Source organism: Monodelphis domestica, chromosome 8, assembly GCF_027887165.1.
Source record: "Monodelphis domestica isolate mMonDom1 chromosome 8, mMonDom1.pri, whole genome shotgun sequence".
In the NCBI taxonomy this organism is placed as follows: Eukaryota; Metazoa; Chordata; class Mammalia; order Didelphimorphia; family Didelphidae; genus Monodelphis; species Monodelphis domestica.
In genome coordinates, this window is record NC_077234.1 from 75,801,476 (window position 1) to 75,824,746 (window position 23,271).

General features: G+C 37.2%; 1 protein-coding gene across 1 annotated transcript in view; it reads left to right on the plus strand.

Moving 5' to 3' along the window:
* The window catches only part of BARD1 (BRCA1 associated RING domain 1), a 140,887-nt gene extending 123,378 nt beyond the window's left edge, over nucleotides 1–17,509 (plus strand). Inside the window, exons 10-11 of the mRNA XM_007501787.3 lie at nucleotides 14,979–15,076; nucleotides 16,255–17,509. Of these exons, the coding sequence (XP_007501849.1) occupies nucleotides 14,979–15,076; nucleotides 16,255–16,587 (431 nt within the window). The 3' untranslated portion in view covers nucleotides 16,588–17,509. The remainder of the gene's footprint in view (nucleotides 1–14,978; nucleotides 15,077–16,254) is intronic.
* The last annotated feature ends 5,762 nt before the right edge of the window (nucleotides 17,510–23,271 follow it).

Genomic DNA, 23,271 nt, shown 5'->3' on the forward strand with positions numbered 1-23,271 from the left:
AACCCTCCACAGTTCATCATATCTAAAAGTTCATTCCAGATCATTTGGTGCAATGTGAGGTTTCTGCAGGCATCTTCATGACACATTCTCCAAACAGTTCACTTTCTATTTTGGGGAGGTAGCAAGTTTGTTATCCTAGAATTACTCTCAAACAAGAAAAAAATTTATAAATCTACAATTTTATAACAATTATACAATCCCCCCTGAGGAGGCTGAGTTGAGGTATATGAATCAATAGTTAAAAGAAAGTCAAAAACAAAAAAAAAATAGAAGAAAAGAAAGAAAATCAAAAATTAAATAGTATGTAAAAATTCTGAGCAAGTAAAGCTAGAATAAGCTCATAGCACCCTGATGCAAATACCAACAACAAGGAAATGGGTTCGGAGCAAGGACATATGTGATACCCAGTGGAATTACGCATTGGCTAGGGTAGGGGTGGCAGGAGGGGGAGGGGGAGGAAAAGAAAATGATCTTTGTTTCCAATGAATAATGTATGAAAATGACCAAATAAAATAATGTTTAAAAAAAAAAAGAATAAGCTCATAATAGGTCCTAGAATCAGGGCCCAATAAAGTGATTTATGTTCCACAGGCCTGTAGAACCATAGTAGCAATATGCACTTACCCAGTCAGTAGCCAGGACTATAGGAAATTGCCACATCATGAAGGAGAAAGAAAAAGGACTAGATTTTGAAGCAGGTGGGAAATATCTTCCCCTGGTCTGATTTTAGCCAAACCAAGGTACTTTGTGTGAACCTGGTACAGGGAAATCCTGTCTCTGATGTCAAATAGCTGCTTCCTTGAACCCCAAAACAAGTCCTCTGTCTTGGTTCAAATTCTCATCAAACCCACCAGGATTGGTTGGTCTCCTTGACCGTGTGCTTCTAGGCACTGTATAAATGGCTCTTCTTCTGGAATCAGACACAATCGCTAATCAAAGTCCCATAATATTTAACAGTCAATGGCAGGTTTCCATAGTCTAAAGCTTTTGGATATTCATTAGTATTAGGGCTAATTGATATTGTAAATTTATATTACTACAAAATTTAAAAATATAATTAATACTGGTAACGTACTACAAGTACAAAAATGAGAGAAAAGAGAAAACTCAGATACTCTATTGCACATAAAAGGAAAAACAATAACTTAAAAAATAAAAATAAAAAATACATAGTTCACAATTGGTGATACATTGTGTTACCCACGGGGAGTTAGAATACAAAGATTTCTCACCCAAAAGTGAGATCCATTTCCTTTTTAACTTGGCCATGATTCACAGTGTGAGTGCAAATGATTTTCACCAAGTAACAGCTTTATAAAACAGTAGTATAACAGGTAAAGCACATTCAAAGAAGTACCAAAATCCCCCAAATCACAAAAGCCCATTTAATGATAATAGAAAACAAATCTGCTATCATAGGATTCACATGAGTTGCTGTGTGACATTTAAAAAAAAAAAAAGCCTTTGAAGCTCATGGATACTTGTCACAAGTTCTCCAGATCTAGCCAGTCTTTCAATCTTGGGTGAGATATTTTTAATGAAGTCAATCATTGCCATCATTCCAAAATTTGGCAGAGGAGATCCCAGAAAAACAGAATCCTCTGTACTACTGAAGAAAACCTTTTGGGTCTAAAACATCACCAAGAAGCTAGATCATTCTGGTAGAAGGATAAAGTAAGCTGAAGAGTTAGAAATATAAGAACCATCCAGAAGCCACTAGGCTTCATGGGAAATACTTCCTCTCAAGAGCCATCCAGAAGTACCACTCCCCCCTAGGAAAACCTTCCCGTCTTCCAGATGAGACTGTAACAGCCGTAAAAGGCATGTCTTTATATGTCTGATCCAATCCATTACATTTTTATTAATGCAGAGGTGGGGAATACAATAGTGCTATTCACTTGAACTACTAAATGGCCCCTTACCTTTTGTTACAAATAACTAGATAAATGATCAGAGGTAGTGATTCTCATAGATATCCTGAAGAATCATTTAAGAAGATCTCTTAAAAATCAATATAAATTTTTAGGTCATTAAATTCTCCAGAGGTTGTATACAGGTTGTAACCAGTTTGATGGAGTCCATCCATCCATCCATCATCATCTATGTGACAATTAACAAAGGCAAAAAGGAGCTAAAGGCTTTTTAGGCAGTGTGACCTCAGTGGAACTGGTGGCAAACTCAGCATCTATAAGGACCTATAGTTTCGTCATCGAAAAGGGTTTGTGCAAGTTGTTTATTGGCTTTTACAATAGTATTTTCTCCAGTTCAGTCAGGGGGAGGTACAAATAAAGACTGTAACAGCACATATAGCTAATGGCCAAAACACAGTAACAGAAAATGACAGTGTAACAATAGATTAGATCAATATGTGAACTCAAAAAACAATTAAATCTTAACAATCAGCAAATACAATGTATGTGACAGGATACAGGCACTGAATTCAAGAGTCCTTTTCTCCAATTCCAGTAGCTGCTTTACAGAGACTTCTTCAACTCTTTGTAGGAGAACAAACTGAAACAGTTAGCAATGGAGTCTGAAAAGCTTAAAAATTCACCTCTAGACTTTTTAAGGTTCCTTCCTTTCCCCAGTATCATCATCCATCTAGATTCCTTTGATCACACTTCTGAGGTTTCCCATACCCACACTGGGCATAGTGTGGACAAATCCCATATTGGGTGTATTGCAGAGATGGGGAGGGCCAAAATGGCAAGGGAGTGTAGGATTACTCAAGCTAATTGCTAGGACAAATGCACGCAGGAGCTGTAGTAAGAAAAAATACTCCAAAATTTTGGGCTGTGCAAGCTCTGTAATGCTCTCCTGGAATGGGAGCTGTTTGAGATAGGCAGGAAACTGAACCATGCTTACAATTCTACTTATTAAATTGGTTGCAAATCTACTTCTTTTTAGTAGGTGGTGCTAGCCTAGTATGTACTGGCTAGGAGTAAAGACTTTACAAGGCTAGTAGATGAGGGAAGACAAAAGCTTTCTGTTTTCTGCACAGTGAACCTAAAAACTCCTCAGAGCTGCTTGGCTAAGATGGTGTGGGAGAGCAAAAAGGGTTTAAGTGACTACCACCACACTTGAGACCCAAATGGGAGTTTAGGAAAGGCCTTAAAGAGAGCAAACTTCCAGAAGTAAGATAAGACTAAACTTTATTAATTTGCCTGATGATTAATACCTTCTAATAATTAAAAAAAAAACAGCTGAAATTATTAACTTCCTCAAACACTCCAGGATTCTGGGCTGCTAGATGGTAGACTGTTGGGGGATCAGAGTTGCTACCCCCAGGTAAAAGGAGTCAGGTGGGTTAGAGGCTATTTGTTGCTAAGAAACAAAACACACCTGTCTTACCAGGTAGCAGCAAGCAATGGCTATCTAGCTACTTTCAGTTTAGTTTAAGAGGAGGAAATGGGATTTAGATCTCACCTTTCTATTTCCAAACTACTCTTGGGCAGGTAATCAGCAGTGGGAGGCATCAGCAGGAGAAAAGTGGCTTGGATGGCTGAAAGAGTGGTAAGTGGTGGGAGGTGCCAGGGCTTCTAAAACTTCATATTCTTTGACCAATGGCTGTGGCCTTGAAGCTAATCTCTCCTGCTCTACTCACTTAGAGAGGAGTAAGGGTCCTAAATTTCAGACTTCAGGTCTCCATAAATGTAAGATTTAAATCAATGTCTAATACTCCAAGTATTAATAGAGTTTATTAATAATCGCTTGAAGTAAAGGAATAAAATTGATTTTTTTGAAGATTATTTTAAATTCTTTCAAAAAAAAACCTTTTTTTTCTTTTCTCTCTTTAAAAAATTTTTTTTTCAATAATGACACAGATTTTTATAGGGGAGAAAGACTCTACCTACAATAGAAAGTATGGATGTTGCTAGGAAACATTCTTGTTGAGTCAATAAAAACCCAATGCAAGGCCCTATCCCTTGCTCATTAAGTGATTAAGATTAATGTACTCAGTAACTGAGAGCCCTCTAGCTGTCACTGATGATGTTAGGAGTTAGCATATCATTTCTAAACATGGTAGAAATACCAAGGGGTACCTTAATCTGACCTGCTCTATTCACTTAGAGAGGAGAAAGGGTCCTAAACTCTAGACTTCAGGACGCCATAAATGTAAGATTTAAATCAATGTCCAATACTCCAAGTATTATATTTTATAAAGTTTATTAATCTGTCCTGCTCTATTCACTTAGAGAGGAGTAAGGGTCTTAAACTCTAGACTTTATTAAAGGAAGTTGATATCTGTAGGCATCTTAAGAGTTGGAATGGAAAAAAAAAGGAGTTGGAATGAAAGATATTTTCTTCTGTAATTGTTATGGAGTAGAAGGTCATTAATACTGCTGGAGTTTCTCATCTAGTTTTGAATTTTAGTAAAAAAATATTTTATTTTGTGAGTAATCTGGGATTTTACTTTTAGGTTTATTAGTTTCATGTGAATATTACTTTTCCCCTCTGTGTGTGTGTGTGTGTGTGTGTGTGTGTGTGTGTGTGTGTGTGTGTGTGTATATGTGTTTGCATGTGCACGTGCGTGCTTTGCTTTGTTTTTAAGGCTTTTCTTTCCATTTATTGTAGCAGGAGGAGCTCTGAATTTGGAGCTTAGAGGATCTGGGTTCAAATGTCTTCTCTGCTACTTTCTACCTGAGAGATCTGGAAAAAATTAATTTCACTTCAAGGCCTTAATTTCCTTTGTAAATGGCCTTGATGACTGCTATCCACTCTTCCCATTCTCATCTTGTGAATTTATTTATCCATATGATTTTATTAATTTAGGATCCAACCATTCTTTTATTACTGAATTGTAGTAGAACTAAAAGAAGAAACATGAAGGAAATTCTACTTGCCAAGCTTGACTGAATACTTGCTTCATTCTATGAAACTAGAAATCCCTTAGTATAAGAGGAAAGAAAAAAATGTTCCGAGTTAAGATTATCTCTCCCTGAGGAGATAGACATTTCTTATCTTCCTGCTCAATTTATGAGTACTTAACACCTTTCCCCAAGGTGGGGAATATCTATTCCCTTGATACAATTCCTTTATTACAGGAAAATAATATGCAGGTGTTGAAATTTTCTATGTCATCTCAGTTGGATTCCTAATTTGGCAGAACCTAGTAAAACCACTTGAGGAATCTTTAAATTTTCTGAAAAGTTCACATAATGTTCCTTAGCATCCAAAATGCTAAAGCAGTTGTCTTTTATTCCAGAGTGTTATACCCAGGCAAAAGGTAATTTTTTCCCTTCTCAGTCATTTGGGGACAGGATAGGAATTTCTATAGATGAACAAGATTGTAATCAATGTACTCTTTCCTGCTTTTTTTCTTTTCATCTAGTCTGGAAATATAGATAAATGATATAGTTTTGAATTTCTCCTCTCTAAATTATGTAAGGCTTCTACTTTTTTCATTTGGAAGGGATTATTTTATTTCAAAATTATGGGAAATTTTTCTTTAGAGTTCTGGTGGGTCTCTGACACAAATAAGGTGAAGAATGTCTGACTTAATATTGTAATGATTGTTTATTTTGAGGGGGAGCTAGGTAGCTCAATGGATTGAAAGCCAGTCATAGAGATGGGAGGTCCTGGGTTCAAATATGACTTCAAACACTTCCTATATGGGTGACCCTAGATAATTCATAACCCCCCCCCCCCCCCCCATTGCTTAGCCCTTAACATTCCTCTGACTTAGATCCAATATTGGTTCTAAGACAGAAGGCATGGTTTAAAAAAAAAAAGTTTACGTATGAATGCTACCTGTGGTATCCCATATAGGGAGAAATCAAGCTCAACAATTATAAAATTATATAGCATTTAGTTGCTTCTCTAATGAAAATTGGCTTGGAGAAAGGATTTGCTTTAAGTGAACTTAAAAAGTATAAAGAGAAAAGAAGTATATTCCATTCTTTAATTGAAAATTTTTTAATTAAGTAGATATCCCCTACTGACAGTCTATTGTGTGATTTAAGGTGCCTACACCCAGAAAAATGCCTTGGAGTGGTGGGGAGAAAGGATGGTCCATTGCTCTGTTACCATGTCAGTGTCTAAATATTAGAAATGCAAAGTGATATTTGGCAATCAAAATTCAAATTGTTAACCTTCTTATATTTGTAGTAGTATTAAAAGAGGACAACTTAGTTGTCAATTTTTTGAATACATGAGGAAGTTGAACCTAGAATTTTTTCCATCTGTAATGGTCCCAAAGTATTGACTCATTGATTTTTATCTGAGAAAAAAACAAGACACCCCCCTCCCCCAATTTTTTTTTACTTTTACAAAAAGTGTTGCTATCAATATGTTGGTGTATAACTGGCACTTTTCTGTTTTTGTGCTCCTTGGACCATTTGGATAGTAACTTTTCTTGTATAATTTTCATATTGTTTTCTAGAATGCTAAAGGGTGTTTCACAGCTCTGTCAAGTTAGTATTACTGTGTTTGTCCTCTCATAGTTCCAGTATCATCAATTTCATTGGTGAGAGATGATAACATATCAGTTATTTTCACTTTTCAACTTGTGTGCTTATCTCATTATTGGGGATTTTGAGTATTTAATACAAGTATGGTTGTAGATTATATCCCTTGAAAATTTCTCATTATTTGAATGAACCCCTTTCTAATGAAAATGGCTCTTAGTCAAATATTTGTATTTATTTCCTATATTTCTCAGATAGTCAAACTTTAATTGGAAATGTTCAATGTCAAGAAGCCTTAGCTATATACAGGAATCCTGTCCCCTGATTTTTCTCCCCTGATCCCCAAATAAAATTATCTTGTCCTCATTTTATATATAATTTGTTTATATAATATGGACATGTTTTCTCCCCTAATGGAATATAAGTTCCTTTATGGCAGGGATTGTTTCATATTTATCTGTTTCCCTAGTGCCTGGAACATTATAGGTCATGTAATTCATTTGTATTGGTTTATCTTTCTATTCAGACTTGGAAATCTTATGTGATAGAGTGTTTTGTGAAACCAGGACAGCCTTTAATTTAATTTCTGCAAGCTGATTTTCTGAGGTCAATCCTAAGCTCACTTTCACAGTTATTGAACTATTTAAGGAAACTTAATTTTTCATTATTCCTAACTCAACAAATACTAGCAAATATAAACATTTCCATATACAGGACAGAAGATTTTATATGAAGCCATCAATCTCCATTATGGAGCTTTTTTTTTTTAAGTATATTCTAAATTCAGCCCATTAGTGCTAAGCTGTCTCATTTGTTTCTGTTTCTTTTGAACCTTCTGTTCTTTCTGGTTCATTTAAAAAATGTTTTATTGATCTACTTTTTATTGGTATCTTTATCACTCAGTTCCTCTGTTGCCCCCATTTCTCTCTCCTTCTCCTCTATCAAATTTAATACAATCTATCAAATCAGAAGTTGTCTCATTTTTTCAGTCCATTGCCTCTTAATCAAATGGTGCAAAGCTAACTTTGCTATCAGTCCCATTGAATCATGACCGCTCTTTGCATCAATCAACATTCTTAAATATTTCATGTCTTTTTTATTTACTATATTTTGTAGTCACCATATTCTCCTGCTTCTGCTCCCTTTGTCTCATACAAGTCAACCCAGGGTTCTCTCAAACCATTTCTCTTGTCAACATGATTCTGTTAAAGTCATATACTATAATTTTTCAGCTGTTTGTTCCCCACTGAAATAGATGTCTCCTCAGTTCTTGTTCTTTGATAAAACAACAATGATGAGAATATTTTTTGTGTATGGGTCATTTCCTTTTTTGTGTGACGTCCATGTGCACAGTTCAGTGACTTTCTGGAAATTGTTCCAAATTGCTTTCCAGAATGGTTGGACTGATTCACACACAGCTCCACCAAAATTGCATTAATGTGTCTGGCCTTCATCTTCCCCTCCAAAAATTGTCATTTTCAATTTTTGTCATCTTTTCCAGTTTAATGGGGCATGAAACTGAACCTCAGAGTTGTTATAATTTACTTTTCTGTGATTATTAGTGACTGGGAGAATTTTTTTCACCTAGTTGTTCATAGTTTGCTTTTCTTTGGAGAATCACAACTCCTGATAGCTTTGTAAATTGTTGCAGCTCAGGGCAACCCAGATTGCTAAAATGTGGAACTCCATCAATTTCCCCTGGAGTTTATAAAAACAAAATTCTCTAGTCCCTGCCTCTCCATTCATTCCTAATTGTGCTTTAAGGCATGAAGACATGAGGAATCAGAAACCTTACCATAATTGGGGACTTCCTATATATGTCTTTGGTTTCCCAGCAAAACAGCTCTAATGGTAATAAAGAACATTTGGACATCTTGTCTCTGATCTCAAATCCTGAAACCTGCCTTTTTTTTTTTTGTAGTGAACTATCAATGTATAGCCTATATTCAACCCATAGTAGATTGAATCCTGGTTGTGAGATGCATTTAATTTTAAAAGGACTTTTTTGAGAGTAGGGGTGAGATATTGTTCTCTTCTTTGGCCAGTGGGGCTTCCTTCTCATGATGGGTAGAGTAGACCATCTGGATGGACCCTGATCAATAGTCAGTATTTCAGTGATGGCTGCAGTGCCTTTAAAGCCTTGCCAGAATCTCAGGTTCCCATCTCATTTTGCCATCAAAGACTTAAATGATTTCTTGGTAGTAGAACTTGGCTTATCTTTTTTTTTTTTTTAAAGCCCTTACCTTCCGTCTTGGAGTCAATACTATGTATTGGCTCCAAGGCAGTAGAGTGGTAAGGGCTAGCTATGGGGGTTAAGTGACTTGCCCAAGGTCACACAGCTGGGAAGTATCTGAGACCAGATTTGAACCCAGGACCTCCTGTCTCTAGACCTGACTCTCAATCCACTGAGCTACCCAGCTTCCCCTTTGACTTACCTTTTTTAAGGTATTTCTTTTTTTTTTTTAAACCCTTACCTTCCGTCTTGGAGTCAATACTGTGTATTGGCTCCAAGGCAGAAGAGTGGTAAGGGCTAGGCAATGGGGGTTAAGTGACTTGCCCAGGGTCACACAGCTAGGAAGTGGCTGAGGCCAGATTTGAACCTAGGACCTCCCGTCTCTAGGACTGGCTCTTAATCCACTGACCTACCCAGCTGCCCCCTTTTTAAGGTATTTCTAAAGTATTGCTTGGACATCCTTGATGGTCCTCCATGTGCTAGGTCTTATAGAAGGGTTTGAATAAAGCTAGATTTAGGATAAATTATAAGATTCAGTCTCGTAATACTTTTTCATCATTGGCATCTTTCAACTACAAGTCGTTTTCTGTCAAATAAACACACCACCAAGGATTTCTCTCCATACTGTAAATCATTTGATAGCTAGGACATAATTCCACTTCTCTAGTAGAAAAAAGTTTGTATCTTCACTCTTAGTTTCATTCTGATTAAATTTGATGTCAATATAAATCAGATGTGAATTATGTAACCATTAGATTTGTGGTTTGTTTTGATTTCCAAAAATAGATTAAAATTTTAAAATCCATACTATAACTTTACCTTCACAAGCATCTACATTATTATTTGATCAGATTTTATGTATATACACATAAATCTAAGTATTTCAAGCAAATATTTAAATCTAATCTAAATATTAGAGTAGATATTTAAATTAAATTGGAATTTAAAAATAAATAAATAAATGCCAAGTCATATTCTATTTTATTGCTTCCTTTAAATAAACCAATCACTGAGTATTTATTAAATGCTTAATATAAACCTCCCTGTGCTAATTGCCATTATAGGAGCTAGGATATCTGGGTTTTTATTTCTGTTTTGCCACCGTCAGTGGGACCTTGATCAAGTCATATAATCTGTTCAAGCCTTAATTTTTTCACATGTAAAATTGAGACTAATTGATTTTTGATGCTTTCTTGTTTCTAAGAGTCTCTGATGTCACAAATTGCATTCTTTAAGTAGACTCCAAACTTGTCTTTGATCTGATGTTAAGGATTGGTAGTAGGGGATGGATTCCATTCCCCTCTGCCCAGCTCTTTCTCCGCAGCCCCAGATATGGTAGACAACAAGCTGTCCAATTTGGTCCCACAGTATACCTTCAAAACTAGAGCCAAGAGCTTCCATTTGTATACCCATGGGTCCTCCTGATGGGTGATGGCAGGCAGGCAGTGCTTGCATTTGAAATCTGGCACCACTTAGTCTAAGCTTTAGAGTGCCATATTTCAGCCACAGAGCTCTGCCAGACCTGGGTTGGTGCTAGCTGCCAGCAAATGGCATGCAAGCAGGGGAAACCCCTTGCCCGCTGCCAGATCTTGGAGTGTTGCTAATAATGACGAGGCTGGAGTTCTATCTATCCTCTCTGCTCCTTAGCTGGTATAATAGGAGCACACATCCAAGTCAGTAGGGTGTTTTTAGACAGCTTGCAGCCTCTTAGCCTACCCAACTCTTGAGAGAGATTTTCTTTTTGTTTGGCAAATTAGGATTCACATTACACAGTCATTGAATTTTGGAGTGAAAAAGGACCTCTGTGGCCATCTGATCCAGCCTATGTATATTTTTTTAAAAATTCATCTTGATGAAAATGTATACTCCTTGAGGGCAGGAAATTTTATTTTACTTTATTCCTAATGCTTTGAATAGTGTTGAGTATACAAGTAAACAATAGATAAAGATTTGTTGACTGATTGTATTCAACCTGTGGCCATCCAACTTAAAGGGATTGGAGGGAGTTCAAGACCACCTTGCAGACCTGAAAGACAGGATAGGCCTCTTTTGTATAGTTCTTATTGTTAGGAAGTTTGTCTTGGTAGCTTCCATTTTTTGCTCCTAATTTTGCCCCTAGGAGGGTCAAGTAGAACAAGTCTACCCCTTCTTTCTGGGGCATCCTTTCAAAGAACTCAGATAGTTCTATTTTTTCTGCTCTTCTCCCCTGAGGCATTCTTTCTCTCTGCTAAATTAATAACAGCTCACATCTAGCAAGAGCTTTCCAGTTGACAAAGCATTTTCCTCAAATGACCAAAGGTAATCTCAAACCCTATTTAGTTCCATTGAACAAGTATTTATGGAGCCACTGTTACAAAATAAAATTAAAGGTACTTTTCTTCCTTCAAGTAGCTTCCAACTTCTCATCAGAGAGAGAAGACTTAACACAGGCTTGTAGTGGGCAACATTAAGATAGTGTATAATGTAGTTCCACTGTGAGCACTATTGACTTTTAAGAGTTCAGTGTATTTAGGAAAGAGAGAAAATAATATGAATCCAAGTAGTATGGAGAATATTTTGTGGTTGACATGGAATTTTTCCTATTCTTGAATGTTGATGCTTTTTAATTCAAACATTAAATGCCTACTATGTTCAAGGCATAGTAAGACAATGTCTTGAAGTACATAGAGCCAGCTTGAGAGCTGGGAAAACCTGGGTTTAAGTCCAGTCTGCAATAACTACTGGCTGTGTGACCCTAGCCAAATTATCTAAGCTCACACTGCTTTAGGCTGTGTAAACCTCAAATTTCCTTAGACTTATAAATGTTGGAAATTTCACCATTGGGATATTTCATACTTGGAAAATTTCTTACTGATAGTCTATTGGAATGGGAACCCCATTGGCATGGGAGGTTCCTTCTCTTCCCTTCTTCAGATTACTTTAGGACAGAAACCTTTTGCTGAACAATGGAAAGGACTTTGACCTATGCTTAAGCATAGAACAGGAATTTCTTTGAATCATGATTGATTTTAGAATTGATACAATGGAGATACTTGGAATAAATCTCCACCCTATTCAGTCCTAACAGGATTGAGTAAGGGCTGCAGCCTAGATCAAAGATTTAATCATTTGAAAATATGACCTTTAACAGACATGTGCAAAAGCCAGAAACCTCTGGGCGGTCCTGGGTTAAGCTAGAGCCTCCATTGGCACAGGGAAATTGATGAACAGTGATTGGTAGATGGGAGAACTGAGAGGAGGAACTTGGATGGTTTCCTTAAAGATAGGAGGGTCTGGAGACTGGATGGTGGTTGAGGAGTTTGGTCGGGGTGATTGCGGTGGACTCGGAGAAGCTTGCGCTGAAGGAAGCTGAAGGTGGGGGCCTCTGAGACTGTTTCTCCATTTTGGTCACGTGAGTGATAGGGACTGATCTCTTTTCTTTGCCCCAGCTATCTAAGGGCTTGGGCCTTTTGGCCCAGCCTAAACAGAAGGGGTATTTAAGCCCTATTCCCTTCTCTCCCTTTTTCTCTCTCTCTATCTCTAATTCCTTTCTTGCTCCTATTGTAATTAAACTCCAAAAAAGGCTGACGGCTGACTTGAGTTTTTCATTTAGGAATTACATAGCTGAATTCCTTGGCGACCTTAAATTAATATATATCAGTCTTCTAAAGTGATTCCCTTGTCACAGCTGTTCTCTAAGATTATAAATTATAGAAAGAGATGGCGCTGACCGCCATTGGTAGAGAGAAATTTTCCTGTATTAGCAAAGTCACGAGGCTGTTCCTATCCTTATTCTGGGTGGAACTCTGGGCACTACTCTGGATACAAAATCAATAAGTAGAGGAAGAGAAAGACTGGGCCAGACTCAGTAGGGATGCCAGGGGTTCTGTGAGGTGGCAGTGACAGAATGAATTACAGACAAGGAAAACTTATTTTACAAAACCTCAAAGGCAATAAGTGAAATATTGTCCTCTGGCCAGTTCGACTGGACTCAATCAAGAGGCATTTATTAAAAGCCCACTACATGCCAAGACCTGTGCTAGGCAGTAGGGATTATTATTTGCCCTTTGTTTTCAAAGAGGAGCACTTACATCATGGGGTGATGTGTTGGCTTGTCCATGTCTTGGATTTAAGCCAGACAGCAGTGTGCAAAGTTGTCAGCCTCATTCTTTCTTCCATGGATGTCCAGATCTCGATGGAGAGGCAGAAATCGGGACAACTGGTAATTAATGGTCCTGGATATAGTGAGTGACTTTGGCTTCTTCAATGTCTTCCCAAGCTCTAGGTGCTCCAGAGCACCTGCTTCCACCGTTTTCATGGCCATTGGAACAAATTGTTCTCATCCACGCATTCTGCAGGGGAAAGTCTTCTCATGTGTCGGGTAGATAGCCACCCTTAACTTTCTGATGGGGCGATTGATGACCCATTGATTTAGGCACCTATTTTAATATTTCTACTGTAATAATTAAAATTTATGTACATAAAATTAATATCAAATAATTTCAATTTCTACACTATCCATCATGGCTTTGACACCCATTCTGATATCTTCAAGAGTGAGTCCTTACTTGTTCAAATGTCAACTAACATTTCAGTAAATTTTGAACTTTTCTAAATGGGGGGAAAAAAAGTCAGCCTGATTTAGGTGATCTGCTGAGAAAAGGACAATTTATATCTTATCCTGGAGGCAGTAGAGAAAATCTCCTGGTCACCATCCATTGTGTGGGATACACTGGAATGGAGAGAAAGTGGAGGCAGGCACTACAATAATCAAGGTTATAAGAAGTTTTAGGGTAAAAAAAAAAGTGACTAAAGTCACTACAGGAGATGAGGGAGGATCAGATACAAGAAATGTGGAGGTAGAGAGAACAGTATTGGTTCACTGATTGGATGAGTTAGGATGAGGGAGAGTGAGGAATGGAGGGGACCTGGAGGAGAAATCAGGGAGGTTTGGAACAGAAGGGAGATTGGAGTGGGAAGAACAAGATAGTGAGACTGGCTTTAGACATGAATTATCTCCAAGGCAACAAGTTTGGATTGTCCAATGGACAAATGGTGATATGTGACTCGAAGTCAAAGGGAAGATTGGGTCAGAGAGGTAAGATCTTGGAGTCCTCTACATAGAACTGATAACTAAGCCCACGGGAGCTGATGCTCCAAGCTTGGAAGCATCAAGAGAGAAACTAAAGAAAGGCAGCCCAAGTCTGAGCCTTGGTGGTTTCCTGCCTTAGGGGTTCTAACCTAGATGATTTACCAGCAAAGGAAATTGGGAATGAGCAGTCTAGTCAGACAGAGACAGAGAATGAAGAAATCTAATGTTACCAAAATCCAAAGAAAATAAGAGTTAAGAAGGATGAAAACAGAAAAGATCATCAAAGTTGTTTATCATATTATCTCTCCCATTAGGCTGAGAATGGGATATCCAAAGGGCTCAACACAGTACCCTGCACACATTAGGTTCTTTTAAATAAAAACAAACTCTTACTTTCTGTATTAAAATCAATACTAAATATCAGTGATTCCAAGGCAGAAGGGCATTAAAGGCAATTGGGGTTAAGTGCCTTGCCCAGGGGTAGACCCCTGTCTCTGGGCCTGGCTCTCTATCCACTAAGCCCTTCACTGTAGGTTTTTAATAAATGCTTGTTGATTTGATTTGACCATCAGATTTATTAGTAACTATAATATTGGTGGGAACATTCTCAGTTGGGTGATGAGTTTGGAAGCAATTTTACAAGGGCTTAGGTGTGAATGAGAAGTAGAAGAAACATTGAATGTAGACCTTTTTTTTTTTCCCCTAAGGAGTTTGGAAAAAAAAAAGATATAGAACATTATGGTGAGAGGATGATAGGGTCTAGTGAGAGGTTTTTTTTTAAGAATGGGGAAATTGGGGCATGTTTGAAAGTAATAATAAAACCAGCAGGAGCCAGAAAGTGTGAAAAGGGGATACTTAAGAAAAAAGACAAGAAAGGTAGGATTACTCTAAAATTATCCTCTTTTATAGTTCTTTGTCTATAGGCATGTGTGTATATCTGTGTGTTCTACTTAGAAGAATATTGTGGTTTAATTACTTCAGAAAAGAGACAAAATTACAATTCTAGCATTGACCCAATTCCAGTGTTTGTTTTACCGCTCTTGAGAAGAAATTCAAGCCAAGAAAACTGTTTCTCTCTCCAATCTGCTTTTTAAATACATAAGGCTTCTCTTTCAAGTATGGCAACAAACTAATAATATTGCTATAAAGAATAAACAGTGATTCCTCCAAACAGTTTTATGATTTCTGTTAAACATCTGTGGTAAAGACATGCTGCTTAGCTGATGTTTATTTTGTTATTTTTTTAATCCTTCTCTTCTCTTTCCAGGGGTAAAGGCCTGTCTAGAAAGCAGAATGTGTGAACCGGAGGAAAAATATGAAATACTTGGTGGTCCACAGAGAAGCAGGCTCAACAGAGAACAGCTGGTATTTTCCTTCTCATAGGTTTCATCATTATTTTTGTTCTGATGATGGTGTAGATCATCATCATCACTTAATATTACCGTCACTGCTGCTGTGAAAAATGGCCCTTGCCCTTTCCTCAAGTAGAGTCGACTGATTAAAATTTTAATTGTGCTTATTTCAAGCACTTGATTCTGAAAGATGGTCACGATGCGCAGTAAAATCCAAAAAGGTAATAATTTCATACTGTTAATGGATTTCTGGCATCTCGAATATTCCCATAAACCTTTCAGAATCTGAGGTAAGTCTCAAAATACAGGAAATAGCTCCAAAGAAGACTTACAGCTGCTGCTCGGATTTAACTGCCATATGTCTTCTTGGCCATGTGTCCCCATTTTAATAGGCAAGCTGATGGTCCATTGTCCCTTTGGTTTTTACATCTTTTGTAAAATTATAAGGGACCACCTACTAAAAACTTCTTTAATGAGGAAAGGTATCTTAAGAGGGAAACGTGAGGGGCTTTATCATGGGCAGGTAGCACATGATAGTCTCCTGAGTTGTATGAATTCTCAAAGCCTCCCCACCCTTGGCTCCCCTCATTTGGAAGTCCTGCTTTCTTTTCGGCTACCCATCATGAGCAATTCTGTAATTCTAGAGGCTCCTGGCTGACTCTATAGCCCTGGAAAATAGAGGGTTAAGGATATTAAAATTTAATTAAGTTGAGTAAGGGGGTCTCTGGAGAGTCACCTACTGCCTTCTTAGTTTGCAATCAACATTTCTGAATCCAAAGGACTGGATCAAGGTTCTCAGACATTAAACATGCCCAATCTATGTATACTGCAGATATATAAGATAAATAGAGATTCCTTGTTTTTCTACTTATGCAAAATCTGCCTAATGATAAGGAAACAAGGATGAGTTTCACAAATATAAATTGAGGTTGGTAAATTAAACAATGGATTAAAACCATGGAGGTGAAATTTACAAATGTTACAGATGAAAAATGTGTATCTATACATGCAATTTTCCTTAACCAAAATACCAGGTTGATTTGAGGAATCATTTTACCTATTGTCTGACTCTTTTAATTGATTTCCTAGCTGACACTAATTGTTCCTTTATTCCCCTTATTCGCCTAAAGCCCATAACTCTCTGGTTGTTAGTTTCCCATTAACAGATTTTTTTCCTTCATTTTCTTTCAGCTGCCAAAGTTGTTTGATGGCTGTTACTTCTATTTTGAGGGAATTTTCAAACATCATTCAAAGGATGAGCTTGTAAAACTGGCCAAAGAATCTGGAGGGCAGATCCTCAATCGAAAGCCAAAACCAGACAGTGATGTGACCCAGACGATCAATACGGTATCATACCATGCCAGACCTGACTCTGATCAGCGGTTCTGCACACAGTATATCATCTATGATGCTTTCTCTAATTATCACCCAGAGAGGGTTCGTCAGGGCAAAGTTTGGATGGCCCCTTCCAACTGGTTTATAGACTGCTTGATGGCATTCCAGGTGCTTCCTGTTACCAAGTGAAAACCATTCCTTCTCCCAGGTGGGATTTGGGCACTTTGACAGAAACATGATGGTTGTACTTAGTTTGTTGACCAGTCACATTTTTTTTACAAACAATGGTACCATTTAGCATTTTTCTTCCTTGAATTTTAAAAATCGATTTTGTTATTGCTTACCACTGAATATTAGAATTCAGTCCACGTTTCCCATTTAGATACTGTGACTGCTTTGAGAAGGTGTTGTTTAAGAGACCTAGGGTTTAATATTCATTATGTCATTCTACTAAAATCATTAGCTTTTGGAGATCAATGAGAGTATATCAGAACCATTGGTGAGATATATGCAAGTTGTATCATTACTGTCAAGCCACTTAATGGGCTTTGATGAAAAACCCACACTTGCCATAATGAGTACTTACTGTCAAACAGGAGGCAGGGAATTTTGTGAAAAGAATTATTCTGAAAATGCGTGAATGAAAATGAGAAGAAAGTACATATTTGATCCAACTAATCACAGATTTTAAAATGCTTGACTATTTTTTCTCTTGTCTCTTTATTGGACTTCTCAGTGTTCTTGCATTTGGCTTTAATATTATTTACTTGGTTGTCTGTCCTTAGTATTTTGCTATTGGAAAAAATCATGATCCTAAAACTCAGTTATTTGTGTGTGTGTGTTGAGCAAATTAGCAATGAGCTGGTGCCCTTTTGTTCAATGATACATTATTAATTGATAATTACATTGTGAAGCTTTTCTGTTTTTTTGAAGTGCATGCTTTAATAGCAGTTGGTAATTCATTTCCATATCAATATTAATTTCTTGTCAAGTCTTGAACAGTGGTCATGTCATTAAAAGTGATTTTACATAATAAATAGTATTAGGATTCAGTCTTTTCCTCTCTGGCTCCACAAGTTATTATAAAATAAAGTGTTTTTTAAAAATCCAAGGAATACTTTATGATCTCTATACACTATTTAATCTACAAACTCATAGGGATTTAGAGTCAGAAAGAATCTTAGAGAGTCTCTAAAGCAAGGTTTTGTAATCATTTTATGTGTCATGGATCCATTCTCCTTGGCAATTTGAGTCCTATGGCCCCATTCACAGAATAAATGTCTTTAAATGTGTAAAACACATAACATTACAAAGGAAACCAGATTATATTGAATTGTAGTTATCAAAACATTAGGGGGGAAAGCAAATTCAAGGACCTAAGATTAAAAACCTCTGACCTAGTCTAATCCTCTGTTTTAAAAGTGAACATATGAGTGATCATAGAAAAATGAACTGAGTTCTCCAGAATCCCACAAAAGTCCCACAAAAAAATCCCACAAAAAAATAGAAAAACCAAGATTCAAATTCAGATCTTTTGACCTATTTGCAGTGAGTAGTATTATCCTACTTTGCAAATTGAAGAGTTTCTGCCTTTTTTTTTTAATGACACATAATAACAATTTTTAACATTCATTTTCCAAAATTATAAGATCCAAATTGTCTCCTTCCTTTCTCCCAATCAGAGATGGTAATTAACCTGATCTGGATTACACATACATTATCATGTAAAACATGCTTCCACATTGGTCATTGTTGTAAGAGAACATCCATATAAAACCAAAACCCCCAAATAAAACTATAAACTAATGTGAAAGATAGTATGCTTTGATCTGCTTCCAACTCCAACAGTTCTTTACTTGAAAATAGATAATATTATTTTGTCAAGTCTTTCAGAATGTTCCCAGATCATTGCATCGCTGAGAGCAGCCAAGTCTTCACAGATGCTCTTCCCACAATATTGCTGTTACTGTGTACGATGCTCTCAGAGTTCTGCTTATTTCACTCTGCGTCAGTTCATGTAGATCTTTTCATTTTTTTTCTGAAATCATCTTATTTATTATAGCACAATAGTTAGTAATCCATCACCAACATATTCCACGATTTGTTCAGCCATTTCTCAATTGAAGGATGCTCCCTTGATTTCCAATTCTTTGCCACCACAAAAAGAGCAGCTATAAATATTTTTGTACAAATAAGTCCTTTCACCTTTTAAAATTATTTCTTGACCCTGTGGTGGTATTACCAGATCAAAGGATATATATTCTTTTATAGCCCTTTGGGTATAGTTCCAAATTATCCTCCAGAATGGTTGGATCAGTTCACAACTCCACCAGTGATGCATTAGTGTCCCAATTTTGCCGCATTCACTTCAATACCACTTTCCTTTACTCTCCTGCTGGCCAATCTGATAGGTGGAAGGTGTCACCTAAAACAAGGGGTTTCTGACCCTAAATTTGTATGACTCCAGCTATCCTTGGTCATATTTCCATAATACTTTATAGTTGTTTCTCATTTGGTCCATTTTAATAATTTATTGGGCACCTTTAAAGTAGATAATAAATTTCAAGGTAAGGGAATCTGCTTTTTTTTTAAACCCTTCTATTATTCTATTAATACTCTTATACTATTACTAATCATGATGAATAGAATAACATATGATAATGTATTATTATTTATAGTATGTTATTAATATAATATCATTACTAATAATTCTATTATTAAGTATCCATTCTTTTTTTTTTAACCCTTACCTTCCGTCTTGGAGTCAATACTGTGTATTGACTCCAAGGCAGAAGAGTGGTAAGGGCTAGGCAGTGGGGGTTAAGTGACTTGCCCAGGGTCACACAGCTGGGAAGTGTCTGAGGCCAGATTTGAACCTAGGACCTCCCATCTCTAGGCCTGGCTCTCAATCCACTGAGCCACCCAGCTGCCCCCCCCAAAATGTAATTTTTTAAAAAGTGAAAATTTTAAGTGATCTGGCCAAAGTCAGGGAGCAGCTAAAAAAGTAGCAATTCAAACATAGGTCTTTGGACTCCTTGAACAGTGTTTTTCCATCTTCAACGCTGTTCCACATTGCTTAAGATGGATCTGCTTCTGCATTAATCATAGCCAGAATTATATATAAAGTCAGGTAGTGTTTTCTTATAAATATTATGTTAGCTTCTCCTTACTCATGCACACTAGCTATAGAGACCTAATATATGCCCTTTCAATACAACCTGTCTTGAATCTTTGGTAATGAATCTCTTCAGTTTCCCTATCTGCTCTCGGTGACATGTTAGATGCTAAAAAAATTTCTTTCTCATTGAGAATAATGAACAGCACTGTGCTGGGTCAAGAGTGAGAGATGAGATCATATCTAGATTAAATAATTGAGGACTCTGAGGGATCTTGGATGTCACTTCTGATTTACAGCTAGCTTTCTGTCTTTTCTATTACCTGTAAAACTATATTCCTGAGGCAGATTTGCATCTCTTTTTTTTTTTCCTCCCTCCTAGGAATTTGGTACAATGAAAAAAGCAGGGACTCTTGTGAGTTAGAGGACTGGGATTCGAATCCTACCTCTGATGGATGTTTGCTTATGTGACTCCTGATCCCTTGCTTATAAAAGAAATTTGGCATCTGAGTCTTCTTCTGGCTCTATATCTAGTTCGTATTTTGATTCATCATTTGTTTTTTGAAGCCTTTTATTCCAATCCATTAATTCGTGGACTCTGGCTTTTCTCTTTGTATCTTCTCTGTTCATTAATAATTAACTTCATTGTCTAATCTCTGTGATTTTTGAGATTCATGATTTCTCTCAGCCCTTAAAAGCTTCCATTGTACTGCCTGTGTCAGTAATTTTATAATTTAGATGCATGCTTGAACATCTCTTTTGTATGTCTCTAGGACTGGACTGAGAGTTAGGAGACCTGGGTCTTAGCCCTGATTTTGCCACTAAATTAGTCTCATGCTTTGGGGTGTCTCACTTGAAGCCTTCTGGATCTCTAGCAGTTAAATAAGGTCATTAACTTTTCTCTAAGATGCCATTCAGCTCTAAAAGATAATATGACTATAAACTGCATGAGGGCAATGATTGTTTCTTACTCTCTTTATCATAGCACCTAACACAAAACCTTCCCTTTTTGTAGTTTTGCTAAATAACTAGCTTTATGGTTCATCACTATTACTGTATTAAAGTGCATCAGATATTCAGCCTTTTTAAAATATAAGAATAATGTTCTCTTCCCAGTGGAGGTGGTACCAAGGACTTCCTCAGGATACCAGACATACAGAAGGGACACACAGACACACCACCCCATTGCTTTTTGGGTACTAGAAGAGAGACGTGCATCCTCATGTTAAAGGAAAGCAAACTATGGTTGTATCCTTCTCATATCTTAGAGCCTTAACTGGAAACCATTCAAACTGATTAAAGATACAAAAGGCAGCCAGCTTTGCTAAATCAAATAGCATTTGTATCAACCTTTTCCTTAAATATCCCATCATATGCTTCTAACTATTCCTATGGGCACTTGACATGTAGGTGATAAAGTAGATGGAGAACACGTCCTGAAATCAGGAAAACCTCGAATCAAGTACTCTAGCAGTGTGATTCTTGGCTCAATACAGAGCTCAACAGAGTCCAGACTGTCTGCCTATCCATCTGTTTCTCTTTTCTCTCTCCCTCTCTCTCTCTCTCCCTCTCTCTCTCTCTCCCTCTCTCTCTCTCCCTCTCTCTCTCCCTCTCTCTCTCTCTGTCTCTCTCTCTCTCCCTCCCTCTTTCTCTCCCTCCCTCTTTCCTTCCCTCTCTCTCTCTCTCTCTCTCTCTCTCTCTCTCTCTCTCTCTCTCTCTCTCTCTCTCTCTCTCTTTCTCTTCATCTCTACCTTCCTCTCCGTCCTTCTCTTTTTCTCTACCTCCCTCTCTCTTTTCACATCTCTCTCTGTCTCCTTTCTTTCTTTCTCTCTCTCTCCTCCCCTCCCCCTCTTTCTCCCTCTCCTTCCCTCCCTTTCCATCTCGCTATCTTCCTCTTCCTCCCTCCCTCTCTCTTTTTCCATCTATCTTCCTCTCCCTCTCTCCTCTTTGTTTCTCTCTCTCCCTCTCTCTTTCCAGATCTCTGTCTGTCTCTTTCCCTCTCTCTCTGTCTGTCTCCTTTTTTTTTTCTCCCCCCTCCCATCTGAGGCCAGATTTAAACCCAGGTCTTCCCATTTCTAGACTTATATAATGGGGATTCTTAACCTTTCTGGTTCTCTTTAAAATTTTTTTCTTCATTAAATTTTTTATTTGAACAAACAAATTTTCACATAAGTTTTCCAAAGTTATATGATCCAAAATTTCTCCTTCCCCTCTTCCAGAGTTGACAAGCAATTCAATCTGGGTTATACATTAGTATTATCACACAAAACTTATTTCCATATTATTCATTTTTGTAAGTGAATAATCTTATAGAACCAAAAGCCCCAAACATATCCTCAAATAGACAAAAGATAAATAATGTTTTAATCTGCATTTCTACTCCAACAGTGCTTTCTCTGGAGATGGATAGCATTCTTTTTCATAAGTCCTCAGAATTGTCCTGGATCATTGTTTTGCTGTCAGTTGCAAAGTCCATCATGTTTGATCTGTCCACAATATTTCAGTTACTATGTATAATGTTCTCCTGGTTCTCTGCATCAGTTCATATAGTTCTTTCCAGCTCTTTCTGGAATCATCTTGTTCATCAAGAGTATTCCATCACCATCATATACCACAATTTGTTCAGCCATTCCCCAATCCAGGGACATGCCTTTAGTTTCCAATTCTTTGCCACCACAAAAAAGAGCAGCTATAAATCGTTTTATACAGAGGTCCTTTTACATTTTTAAAAAAATCTCTGGGATACAGACCTACTAGTAATATTATTATAGCAAAAGTGATGCCTTCTTTTATTATGCCCTTTGAACATAATTCCAAATTACCTTCCAGATCAATTCACAGCTCCACCATCAAAGCACTGGTGTACGTATTGTGCCACATTAACCCCAACATTTATCATTTTCCTTTTCTTTCATATTGGTGAGTCAGATGGGTGTGAGGTGGTACTTCGGAATTGTTTAATTTGTATTTCTCTAATCGAGGAATTTAGAATATTTTTATATGACTATTAAAAGCTTTAGTTTCTTTATATGAAAACTGCCTATTATCCTTTGACCATTTATCAGTTTGGGAATGACTTGAATTTTTACAAATTTGACTTAGTTCTTTATATATTGGAGAAATGAGACTTTTACCATTCTGTTGTTTCCCTTCTAATCTTGGTTGCATTGGTTTTGTTATGGGGATTTTAGGAAAAGGGATAGTTTATACACAAGGGAAAAATCACATTTAAATAACTTGAGTTTATTAAAAGAACAGGGGAAGATGTTGGGAAAGGAATAAGGGGAAAGGTAGCATCTGACTTTTTACCCACTATATTTGATTATCTAAGCTTACAGTATCTAACTATCTTAACTAAAGGCTATTAAGAATAAATCCCACAGTAAACCCAGAGTCTCATACACAGAGTCAATGGTTGGTCAGGTATCAGGAATCCGAGTTGTGGTGTCCTCAGATGGTCCCAACAAAGTAGAGGTCTTTTCCCCAGTCAATCTGTCCACTAGGAGGACTGGAGATTTTCCTCTCACCCTCAGCCAGTTGATCCTCAAAGGCCAGTTGCTTGATAGGTGGTTTATTCAGGGAGTCTCAGCTACACACCTTCCTTCTTCACTTTCAGCTCCACACTGAGTCAGTTGGAAACTCCTCCTTGGAACTCTGACTCAACCAGCTCATGAAAGAGTCTAAGTCTTAAGACCTGTCAATCATTCTTGCATCTTCTACCTTCCTTTGCTACAATTTGTACAAAGCCTTTTTAATTT